Raw genomic sequence first — 13,296 nt, forward strand, 5'->3', positions numbered from 1 at the left:
TAAGAAGATTTAAGATGTGAAAAAAATTGTTGGCACTAAAGTATTTTCAAAAATAGTATCCTAGAATGCACAACATTGAGGTGAAAATAACCCAGACTCTGGGCTAAAGGGTAAACCCATTACATTAGTGGATGTTATATCCAACTTCCCCTGATGTCACTGGAACTTCTTTTCTTGAGGTTATATGAAAATGTAGAAAATGTAGTTTCCAAATGACTTTGCACCCCTCATGTAGGAAACTTACCTCTTGTGATTTGTCATTTTGGGATCAATGAATGGCAAGTGCCTGTCATTAATGGTTTTATTTTTAGGACCCTGAGAGTCTTATGATTGGTCTGAGATTTAATAATAAAATTTTTTTTTCTAATAACAAAAACTCCCCTTTCGTTTTACCCCAAAAATCACAAAAGAATTTTCCAAATAAATTCACTCATTAGAAAATAATGTTTGAAATCCATCTTGAGAAGTTTCATAGATCTGTTTGAAAGCTTTTGCAGATATTTGCTTTTGTTGGAATTACAATAGCAGAATACTACTATTACTTGTCCAATGCAGATGAGAACTGATTTGATGGCCTTGCTGGATAGAAGCAGTGTTCCCTCACTATGTTCAGTGTCATGCTACTGAGCTCTTAAAGGAATTTTTCATCAGTTCCAGCTCAATTTTTACATTATTCCAGTGCTTTTCAAGTAAAGATTGATTTCCCACACTATGAATTTCATAAATATCATGTGGCTTTCATGAAAAACTAACAAAAAAGAAAGATTTTGTCCATTTCACATTGAGTCATGACATTTGATTTATAATTAAAATATAATGAAACTAGAGGGGTGCAAACTCACACAGATTGGGGGGAAAAAGTGAGAGAGAGGGAAATCTGTCATCTCAGCAACACTGGGTTTTGTGCATCACTTGAACAGATGTAATCACTCAAATGACAGTGTTTCAGTAGGTCCAAAGTACCTTTGTGAGTGTCTGACTTCTCAGTTCAGAACACTGGGCAGAGGGTGCTACCAAAAAGCAACTGGTTTGAACCCAGTTCTCTCATCTTGCCATGGTAAATATTACATAGGGGGTTTAATAATGGTAAATACAGTCTGCACTGGGCAGTGCAGGGTGGTACATGCTGCTGACAACCAGTTTCTAAATATTAGAGAATATAGTAATACCCTGTTATTGTTTAGAAATCCACAAAGGTCACAGTTTTTGCACTTTGAGTAATAATCACGGAATATATTCTGTACATGAGAAATGAATAATGTGAATGAGTTATTCTTAAAGGAGCTCTGGGATAGTTTTTTCTCTTAATTGGCCTGGAGTCTATCTGCACTACCATCACTAATTCAATGTAATTAATTAGCTTCTCATTAGCTATTATTGTTTTTAAGAACTTTTAGTTAATTATAATCTGTTACCACACAATTCAAAATACATGCTTAGAGAAAAGGCTGAGAAGAATTAGAACTTCCCTAAATAACTTTTATTTGTTTTCTATAAATGGATTCTTTTTAAAATCTACTTTGACACTCCAGATCTTCTCCAGATTGCCTAAGAGTGAAACTTAGTTCCTTGTCTTTGAAATCCTCTTGATTGTCTGAGGAGTTTCTCTACAATATTGCTTTATTTTTTTTTCACTGAATTGCTTTAAAAAAATGCATACAAGCTAAATCTACCCATTGAAACAACTGTTCAATGTACATTTGATGTGATTACATTCTGCTTATCTTTTCCCTTGCTTGAAATTGCAGATCTCTGCTATGACAGCAGCATGCTGTTATAGCATGCAGTGTATTGAAGAAATTTATTAGTACTGGGGCATGGAGTTTCCACATAGCTATAGCTAGACTATGCCATTGCCTTTCCCCAAGTAACCAGCACTCCTGTTTAGAATACGGAGACCTAAAATGTGCATTCTCTTGTGCAGTGCTCTGTACCTCATTCATAGAGGCAGAGACACCTCGTGAATAATGGAAGTTTATGTCAGAGCCAAAGCTTTCATTTGAAAGAAGAAAAACCAAAACAAAGCACATCTTTTCTCATTCGATTTCCTTCCAAAATCCCTGAAAATTTCAATATTTGCCCCGGATCTCCTACTCAGTGACAGAATGCCACTTTCAGGAGCTGAGTGTGTTCTCTGATCCCTGGTATTGCTTGTGCTTGCTGAGCATCGGGTCCAGGGAAATACCATTTACTGCATTATACTATACTGGCCCTATTTCTCCTTGAGGTCACAAATAAATGATAATAAATGTAGTCACAGCTATGCTTAGAGTCCTTCAGGCTGACATCCAATCAATTAGCAATGCTAGATATGGCCCTGACCAGCATGGCTTCATTTTGCAGCTGACCGGGCTTCCTTTCCCTCCTGCTAAATCCGCCGTCTTATTTTTTTTACAGATGGACCCACATGAAAACATCTTGTTGAGCACGCTGGAAATTAAAAACGAGATGGCTGCCTCTGAGGCTGTGATGGGGCTTGGGGACCCTAGGAGCACAATGCTGGCCTACGACACCTCGAGCATCCAGTACCGCAAGGCCGGCCTGCCCCGGCACAGCTTCGGCCGCAACGCGCTGGAGCGGCACGTGGCACAGAAGAAGAGCCGGCTACGGAGGCGCGCGTCGCAGCTGAAAATCACCATCCCTGACTTGACTGATGTCAATGCCATAGATCGATGGTCCCGCATCTTCTTCCCCGTGGTTTTTTCCTTCTTCAATATCGTCTATTGGCTTTACTATGTGAACTAAGAAACAAAGCCACGCAGGAAGAAAGAACTGGATTTTCTCTTCGAATCAGTTGTACAGCCAAAAGTGGGACTTGGAAAAATTCTATTCAGGACAAAAAGTTATTTTAAAACACCTTAGTTGCTGGCCCACTCTATGGTCTGTTTTTATAATGTTTTGGTTGTATCTGCTAAACCATACATATGTTACGTTGCAGTATGGACATATCCCCTTATCAAAATATAAGTGCATTTTGAGTGTAAAGGCAAATTGCGTTTTGAAAATCACTTCTGTCTCATTGTCCCTCACTCTTTTTTTTAATTTTTTTTTTTCCCAATGGCCATTTGAGTTTAGTGGTGCAAATTATAGAGCAGCATTTGAGAAACAAGTTTTAATTTCTACAGCAGTACATGCCATTCTATGGAAAGTGCATATCCAAGGCATGCATATACACTTAAGAGAGTGTATCATGCTTATGAAACACATACACTTTACTTTTTCAATGTGTAAACTTGAAAACAAGTAGTGCCTATCATCTTTCCAAGATGATGATGGTCAGAGGTTTCCCAACCATATTCAGGTATTTCCTTTTATTTATTGGAAGAGCTGAACCTTTGACTGATAATATTGGGGTTGGGTGTTTGCACAGAAGCTGAAGCAAGAAGCACTAGTTTGTTTGTATTTTAAAGAGAGAGCATATGTTCAGTCACAGTGACTGTGTCTGGGATCAGTGGAGGAATGTAGGGACAATATACAAATGCATCAGCACTGAATGGGTAGATGCTGCTGAATTGTGTTGAGGAAAGGGAATCTGTCCAAAGTGCCAAAATTGATTGCCCAAATAGTAATTCTGTAGATGGCTGAAGGAAGCCAGTGGTGCCCTGCCTTTCTCCAGGGCAGGGAGAGTGAGAGAGCAATTACAAAGTGCAGGGGCAGGGAGACAGGAGGCAACACATACATAAAGATGTGTGTGTGTGTGTATATATATATATACACATATATATATGTATATACACGGTGCAGGTGAATGTTCTTAGTTGTACACACCTTAGTCGTGTGGAGTTGTGTGATTTCTTCCAGGTTTTCATCTTTCCAGCATTCCGCTTCCTGCTGTTGGTTAAAGGTTCTGTACCTCTTTCAGCAGTTGGGATCTGAGCATATCTATTTCTGTACGAGAGGTACTGACAGGGTGTTTTCTCAGTCTGGATTAGGCAATAACATTTCACTTTTTGTTTTCCTTAATGCACTGTTCTAAAGGAAAGAAATTCATAGCAATCACTTTAAGAGTTTAAGTACACTCTTGAATGTTTCCTGCTTGAGTGTGATTTCCATTGAAAAACTAGAAAATTTCTGGTTTTCTTTGGGAGGCTTCTTGAATTAAAAGGTTGAGATTCTTTTCATTCCATTGAGCTTTATTTTTAGAAAATAGCAAAATATATAGTAGAAAAAAAAAATTGAACAAAAAATTTTGCCACTTATTCCACTGTGGAACTCTTTTTGTAATGAAAACAGCAGTCACAAGAGCAGTATAAAAAGTAAAAATTCTTGATGGCTTTTACTAGATCAGATCCCCGATATTGTTTGACACAATCTTTCAAGAAGCAAAAGCCACATCTGTTGCATCCATACTACCTCTCATCTGTGTACAAATTTTTGAAAGAGACTAGAGAGTATAAGTGGTTTTTTCAGGTTACTAAAAAAATTCTTTAGAATATTTTTCATAAAATATATTTTTTAATTTTTTTGTTCTTCAAAAGAATAATTTTCTTACAAGTATCTGTGGTTTTATTTTTGATTCCCCCCCTCGGTCCCCATTTGGTAGTAAATGACACTGATAGGAGAATAGTTCTGAGAACTAATAGGCAAATATTCTGACTTTTTTTGGTTTTTGAGCACTTCATATGCTTATTTCTAGTTCAAATAAGAAAGTATAGTTTCAGAGCCTGGGATGGGATTTGCAATACACCCTACCTGCCAGGAAGTTGTGTACGATCACACACTGCCTCCAGGCTCAGACTCTGCAATATGTACAGACAGGTTTCCCTCATGTGATTAACTTTCCAAGTGAAAATTTTGCTCTTTGTTCACATAGTTAATTTGTGACTGCATTTCATGCATAACGCAATAACCTTTGTAGATGCACTTGGGATTTCAGCTGATAGGTATGAGTCACGTTGGATTATTTTTTTCCCAATTTTAAGAAATGGAGCATATAAAAATTCAGTATTTCTCCTCAAAGTCTGTTCTTTGAAAATTATATTAATGATCCTAAATGAAAGCAGTCTTATGGTATTCTTCTGTACAAGCTTTTCTTTCATTTCAGAAATTGCTGACAGCTCCTTTTATTGTTTCACAGAAGCAGAGTGTGACTGCAGGGAGCTCACAGTCTTTCTGTGGTTGATACACATCAAATAGAAAACCTTACAGGGAATATGTTGACTCTCTGCATTGGTGACTGCTTCAGCTATTACAAAAATCACAGAGATCGAATCCTGGAACTGCACATTCACTTTTCTGAAGCTACAGTACAAGCCATAATACTCTCTGATATTGCAATTCAGAGAGTGAAAGAAAATGTTTGGTTTCTGCTCAGGTGTCACTAGGAAAGATAAATTATCTGCGGGGAAAGAGCACTTTTGCTTTTACTATGTTCTTCTGGCTATTAATGTGATGTATAAAATTAGTGAAAGAGAATGATTCTACCATTTTGTACTAAGGCTTAACACTGTGATATAAAAAGATGGGGGTGAGAAAGGCTGGTGAGGCACTATCAAGGCAAAGGCATAACTCGAGCCCCAGGTAAGCACTTACTCCTGAGATACTTGAGTGAAAGTGGGAAATGATGCCAACAGACATGAGAATGGGGTTTGCTATGTGTGCTACCCTCCAGGTAAACTAGAATAAATTTGCTTTTACTTTAGAATTGACTGAAAAGAAATATACTAGATCTTTTTAATCGTGTTAATTGTTGTTGGTTTCAATAAACAAAATAGCAAAGTTAATAATTTAGATAAAAAAACTTGTACTATAATTATAGTTGCACATTTTATTGTTCTATTGACATAATAGCCAGCAATTAAGGTGTTTTTCATCTTTGCGAAATTCATGGGGGAATTATGACAATAACATGGCACAGTTTTAATGAAATCTTTGAGATCAATCTGTAAATATATACTGTACATGACTGCTAGTAAGTATGATACACATTTTCAGAACTGAAAATTCATGCAACATATTTCTGTGTTTGCATAAGGAATGTTATGTTTCTATCCTATCGCAGTTCAATGACTGGGAAGAAAGACTCAAGCAATGACATTGTGACCATTTCTTTTCTCATTCCCAGGGGAGGAAAACAAGAGTCCTAGATAACAGCATGTGGCAGAGGTCTTCAGAGAGTTCTTACATTCTAATAAAAAAAGACATAAAATCTGTAAGGTACAAAAGCACAATGCATAGAGAAAATAAGTGGTGGTCTTATACCTGGGGAAAATATCCTATTTATTTCAGAAAAACGTGCATTAAAATTGAGCCTCAATTTATTTTCACTATAAATATTAGACTGTGTTCCAATCCTATAACACAGTGCTAAACATAAGTGAACAGATGTGAAACATTTTCCAACTGTATGTGCATATGGACGTACCCCCAAATGTCTGTATGGACATATGTGTGTATATATACACGTGCTGAGTATATATATATATATATATGCACACACATTCACATGTTGGTGTGTTAAAGGAATAAGCTAATAATAGTTTTGTTTCTATCATCAACCAGTGTATGAATATATTTTTGAGAAAAAAAAAAGAGTAATGTATTTAGAAAAAAAAACCAAACAACTAACTCTACAGGGTAACTGGGCATTTCTATATCAGCAGATCAATGCTTATGATTCGTATGGAGTATTGCACCGTTTGACATGATGATAGTACTGTACCTCCTTGCATCTGGAATTAGACTAGTCCTCACATTGCTTGCCTATTTCTTCTCTCTCTTTTTATAACAGCATTGTCCACTAGTAAGTTTTCAAAACCAACAAATTCCTTAGGGAACCAAGAAAAAAAAAAGGCAAAACTAGTAACTATTTCTAGAAAATAATCTAGGGTGGGATGGCCAGGGTACAATACTATATCAGTAGTGATCAAAACATTTTGCTATGTGTACATAGAACATACGATGTGAGCAACCATAACTTAAGCTGAACGTGTGTAAATATTATCAGATTTCTTAAACATTTTTAACTTCTAATTTGTACTTTATGGTAAGGCAAAAAGCTAATTCTACTTATGGTTTAGGTTAATGTGTCCTAAAATTATGTAAATAATTAAATAAGCTGTAAATGAGCAGTCAATAGATACAGTATTTGTTTAGTGACTTTTTTTTACTAAGTACAATAATTGCAGTGCTCTAGCAGAGTAATTTAAACACCCTTTTGCATAAACAGATTTGGACTCCAGATATAAAATAGTACAGGAAGTGCTGTAGTGTAAAATAGCCACCGTGGCAACGTTCCTGCTGGCACAGCTGATCCTTTTGTATGGTTAAAATGTTCAGGCCACACTCAGTACTCAGACTAGCCAAAACTAACAGGGCCTGGTTTTCACTTGCAATAAGGCACCTTGATGTTGCTCCAGTGAGTGGAGAGGTGAAGGTGTCCAGGTAAGTGAGAATTCAGCTGTTGGCGATTTCATTACAGAAGCCTGCATATTGCATCTGTCTGATTCTGAAATCTGTCTCTTATGGTATTTAATAGTAGGCTTATATTTTTCTTTAAAAAAAAAAAAAAAAACAGGATGTTTGACTGTCGTTAGATAGCATAGTCCCCCAAAGCCAAAGAATCTTCACTCCAGAAATTGTTTAAAAGGGAAATCTAAAAAGTCACTGCTTAACACCAAAGGTAAAGCTTAGTAAAATGCACTAGGAACTTTGTCTAAATTTTTAAGAAGCAAATGGAATGTTGTTGATCAAAAAGACTGCCCTATTTTACTTTGTAAAAATACTCAGAATTTAAATATCCATTATATAAAATTGAAATAGATAATCTCTACAAGAATATGCAACACTAGCATTTCATAAATATAAAATTATTTTCTTTGTAAGTGCTTTGACAAAAAAATGAAACTTAAATGATGAAAAATCTCACCTCTACTTTCATACTAAGGGTTGTATTTTTTTAATGTTTTTCAGACATGAGGTCATCTATTCCAATTTGATAGCATTTTGTATGTTTTCACTGTTCCTGTCATTTGGCAGATACTCACCAGGCTGTATGGTTCATGGTCTGTCCTGTTACTTTCAGTTGAAGACAAAAAGAACATTTGAAACATGATTAATTCTGACAAACTGCCTATGATTTGACTTCTATCACGTTTTTATTGGCATGGGTGTTTAAATGGTTCTGTTAGTACTGTCTTTGCACAGTTCTTGAGTTATCTTTTACTTAGTACTATTTATTTCATAATGTAGTAATCATCAGCCTTACTAATGACCTTGTAGCCTTTCTTATATGCACATAATGCACATTTTCCAATGGCTAGAAAATGCAAAATACTAGTGGATATCATTGCATCAGATCTTCATGTCTTTCTCAAAAGGACTGCTAACCTCTGGGATTTATGAGGTAGTAAAATGATGATTGTAAATGAGTAGCACATAAGAGATATTTTCTTGAATTTAAAATTATTGCAGCCAGTTTCAGCATGTAAATATATAATAATGTTGGCTAGTGTGTAATTCTTGAATTTAAAAATATAAATAAAGAAAACCTAAAATATGTACCTGTAGTTGTGTTATGTTGGGCAGGCTCTTAAAGCTGCAGATTTCAGTTCTCATCTGGAGTGAATAACTCTGAGTTTGGGTCAGAAAGGGACTCAGAAGTTGGGTGTTGAGGCACCTGAAATGCAGGTGTAGGATGGGAAGGGGGAACCATAGCATGGTGTTAATTTGCCTCTGCAGCCCTTGGGGACTTGAGTCTCTGGGGAGTGTAAGCAACGTGCAGTGAGAAGCCTGGTACTGGTCAGTAAGGAAAGGCTGAGAGGAGGGAGAACAGCTGAAAAATACCAGAGGTTCAGCAACACCTCCTCAGAGTCAACTCTTGTGCAGCTGTTAACGATGGTGAGTTGCTGGTGTCCCCCTTATGGAAGGGTTTGTTTGCAGGGGGATGGTATTTCCTTTTACAGTGAATGGTCTTAAATCTGAATATGTGGGCTTCAGATATGGAAGTCCCAAGTTTCATTCCTTCCTCTTCCTACTTAGGGTCTAACAGGAGAGATTCTGGATGACAAATTATTGTCCCTTTCAGGATTGTGGATTTAGTTTTTCCTGTTTGAGTGGTTCAGTTGAAGAACAATTCAAGATGAGCAGAGGAGAGAGCAGTCAGGCATGGTCATGAGAGGCTCTGACTGCTTTGGACAGGGATTAGAACCTGGGTCTCTCATTGTGCTCCAAAGTAAAATGTCCACTAATACAGGTCTGGTTTTGGTGCTTCTTGCTGTCTTAGTGGAATCTTGAGCTTTGAATATACTTCAGACTCACACCAGTTTGCTGGCTGTGCTGGGTGAGCAGTTTGTGTCTATTGGATTTTCCTGTTGTCTGCTGTCCCAGCTCTAATGAAAGGAACTCCATAGCTGTGTTTCCAAACCCCAAGCATTAATACAAGGGGGATACTGCAGGGTGTTTATTGGTAGCTGTAGCTGCACATTCCTGCTATTGATTCTTTTCAGGGGGAGCAGATGGAGCACCAGAAAAGGGAACAAATGGCCATCAGACAAAAGGCTGCCAAAGGCTAAAACTGCCAAATTCTCATCTTTGTCTGGAAATGCAGACAGCAGTTGGTAATTCCTTTTGAAGTTGTCCACCTGGCTATTCTCTGTACCAGCCCCACAACAGCACTGCTTTAATGATTGATCTCTTCTCTCTTTTCTGTGGGTGAAGAGCACCAGCTCTGCAGAGACAGAGCAGAGGGTGAAGATGGGAAGACTTGAGCCTTACAGATGGTACTGAGGTGAGGAGGTGCAGGATGCTGATTCTGTGTCAGGAGACACAGAACATGAGAAGTAAAATATTCCAGACTGTTAAGGAAAGCTCAAATATGACTTCCTTCCCTCACTGTTTAAAATACCACATCTTCCTCTGAAGCTTCTGAAAAGTAGAGCAAAGGTCTGAAAAAAGACTGAAATGTCAGCACATTTGCTTTATTACAACTCTGTGATATACTGTTGCCCCTTATTTTTAGGATTATTACAAGATAGGAAGCAAAGTATTTAAACTTTAAGACTGGTTCATGATTTCAGAGACTAAAAATATTTATATTGATTGGTGAGTATCATTTCCAAATCAAAAATGTCTATCTACTATTTCACTTGTCTGGGTTTATAAATGCATTTGATGTTATGCCATCCTAACTGTAGTTATATCAAACCAACTGGCACAAAAATAAGGCTAGTACTATAGGGTATTTGAATAATTTATTTCCTTTACTCCGAGTTTTAACACTTCATGACATGTAACATGGCCTCTCCTTCATTCAATTTACTGGATTGCAAATTAGAAACCTTAATAGTGACTTCTTATGGGTAAATTGCACTGTTGAATATATCTTGATAATCTAAAATTAACAAAACATGAGAGAAATTATCTAACATCACAGTTCTTAACTTATAAAAGGAAAATGAATATTTTAAAGAATGAAATTATGCATCTGTCAAATACTGAACAGCTGTGAAACAGTGAAATAATGGGAACTGGCATCTAACACATTGTAACTGCTGCATATAAATAAATGCAACATTATAACTACACAGCAAGTATGTTCACTGACATAAATTCTGTGGTTATCAAAATTAATGACCAGCATGACATTATTAATCCATAATGCTTGTTGTTCTTGAGGGATATCTGGAATGACTCATTTATTATGGTGTTCACGAGTCTAATCATGGGATATGTTTTTAAAAAAATGATGGCTATGTCCAGAGATGTGGGTTGGCTATTCAGGTGATGAAAATTGATTGTATAAAAGGAGATGTGCCTCCCTTGGCTGAGACTCTGGGCCAGGTTTTCTGGGGAGAGGAGGAGTGCTTGTTTCAGTGTAAGGGCAAAACTTTTGAACACCTCTTATTCTTGGAGCAAAAGTATTTTTTTCTCTCCTTCTGACAGATTGTCACAGCTGACATGCTACATTCATTTTGGCACTCTAATGGCTAAAGGCATACTTCCAGCTGAGACCACTTTTTTTTAAGTTTTCTCTTTTTTGGAAAAAAATATAGCCAAGGAAACATAGCTATCTTAAGTTCCCTTACAAATGCTTTAAAAGCTAAATCATGTAAATTGCACATTTTTGTTTTGGGGCTGTTTTGTTTTCAGATGGAACTTGAGTAGAGCTCTGTGTAACCGTGAGCATTTATGGTCACAAATACATTTCTCAGCTTGGTTGATGCATCTGAAATCTGCTGCTTTCTAAGCCCACATGAAACTGGACTGTGACCTTTGAGTTCTCCTTGTTAAATGTTCTCAAAGAACTTTACTGAAGGGTCTCACTGATCATGGCAGTCTTTAATCTTCAACCCTTTGTTGAAATTTCATGGCATTGGTGCTTGTGAAGGTGCTGTGAAGAGACATCACAGGAAGCACAGGAGTGCAGTGTCATGCAGGAGATGGGATGTAGCCCTGTCATATCCTCTTTGACAGCCGCAAAAGGGCAAGAGGTGCAGTGATAAACCCACAGCACAAAAGCTCCTGTGGTCATGGTAGGGTCAGTGCAGTTCCATTACTGAGGGGGATATTTCCACTTCCATGTCATGCCAAGGAATTGTTTCTTCAGGTGAGAAGACATTGACAGGAGAAGCAATGTGGATAGTAAACAGATCAAAACCTACGTGTCAGGACAGCAAGATTTATCTGCAAGATTTGCAGACAAATTGTATTGCTTTTGATGTGCTTCTGTGTTTCAGGTTATGAAAAATCAAGGCTTTTTTATTGCTGCTGTTAGTCATCATTCAAAAGATGTCTGAATTGGAAATATGTGCCCAACAGACAGGAAAAAAATTGGTGCACAGAAATAGGGGGGGAAACCCCAAAACAACAACAACAACAAAAAGAACAAACAAAAAAAACCACCAAAAAATAAAAACCAACAACAAAAAACCAGTGTGGTAAAATCCAGCAAATTCCCTCCCATTCTCTCAAGTAGCCATGAAGTGCAACATGCATCACCTAATTTATTTTCTTCTCTTTTCTCCCACTCATAACACACTTTAAAATTAGAAGGTTTTAAGACTGTAGGAAGGACAAAATTTTTCTTTCTCCTTCCCCAGCCTTAATTCTAATTTTTTCTTAGACAAGTCTGGAAATTTAGTGTGATGACTTTGGCTAATTCCAGCCAAAAATGTAAGCCTTAATTGGTTTTGGAAGGGTCTCTAGATCTCTTTAAGAAAGGTTAAGCATTATTTATTTGCCCTCATTACTACCAAAGCAATGTGATTACTGAGAATGTTTGACATTCAAACTAGTTAAGGATGAGAAAAAGAGGAAGAGGGAAATCTTTTATGGGGTCCAGACAAAAGGAAGAAACATAAAAATGAGAAGGACAGGCAGAAAAGTAAAGGCTGTAAGATTCATGCTGTAAGATTTTAAAGTAAATACTGCCTGCTCCTCTGGCATAATGTGGTTCCCTGTCTTTTAACTGCAGCCCAGCCATCCATCACCTGGGTTTTCCCATTTCAGATTGCTTACAGGAAAGTGATATGAGATAATAGCTCCTGGTGTTGATGAAAGGAAAGGATCTCCAGCATCCAAATCCTTACGTTTTCCCTAGATGTGTATTTTGCATTTGACAATACTTGAAAGCAGACACCAAATCCTGCTCCCTTTACTCTGCCCAGAGGATTTCCAAAGGTGTTAAGCACCATTTCCATTTATTGTGCACACTCTGAGAAATATTTTAGCCATTGTATCAATGGAGGAGGGGAGGGAAGAGCTTTCCTTTAAAACCTGAGATAACAAGACAAATCTGTTGCCCTATAATTGAAAATACTTTGCCTAGATATTGCAAGCACTCATGCATATTGTTGAAATAGAAACAACAATTTATGCAAAATCTGTACACTGTTGAGAATTGGCTTTGCTCATTTCTGCAAGAATTAAAGAGACGTATTTCATTCTAATGAAACAGAATGATATGGACATTGGAAAATAGAAAAAGTCAAACTGTAATGCCCCTGCATCATTCTTTAGTAGACACTGAATGCCTCTTGCTAGATTCTATGTTTGAGACCCAGCTCTGGAACAGGATGCTAATTGTGTGCAAGAATTGACACTGTGCTATGAGGAATTAAATTAAGATTATGAAAGCTTTTTTATAATGTGAATTTGGAAAGGACTTCTGGGATTTCCAAAAACATTTCTTTGATAGACAGTAAGCCTGCTGTCAGATTGGGACTTGCCTCAGGTTTGTCTCCCATGTGGCATCCCCCTTCTTCTCTGCTAGACACTTTACCTCCACTGCTCTTGAATTAGATGTTAACTATCACATCAGTAGTATTGTTATACCTGTGCCTTAATTATATCATTAAT

General features: G+C 37.2%; 1 protein-coding gene across 3 annotated transcripts in view; it reads left to right on the forward strand.

Moving 5' to 3' along the window:
* GABRB2 (gamma-aminobutyric acid type A receptor beta2 subunit) overlaps positions 1-6,517 on the forward strand; it is a 137,484-nt gene extending 130,967 nt beyond the window's left edge. For 2 of the 3 annotated variants that reach the window (XM_030957162.1, XM_030957164.1), the window contains one exon: positions 2,398-6,517. In XM_030957162.1, the coding sequence (XP_030813022.1) occupies positions 2,398-2,745 (348 nt within the window). In that variant the 3' untranslated portion in view covers positions 2,746-6,517. The remainder of the gene's footprint in view (positions 1-2,397) is intronic. The other variant, XM_030957163.1, reaches the window with a different exon arrangement.
* The last annotated feature ends 6,779 nt before the right edge of the window (positions 6,518-13,296 follow it).

Source organism: Camarhynchus parvulus, chromosome 13 (genome assembly GCF_901933205.1).
Source record: "Camarhynchus parvulus chromosome 13, STF_HiC, whole genome shotgun sequence".
NCBI lineage: Eukaryota > Metazoa > Chordata > Aves > Passeriformes > Thraupidae > Camarhynchus > Camarhynchus parvulus.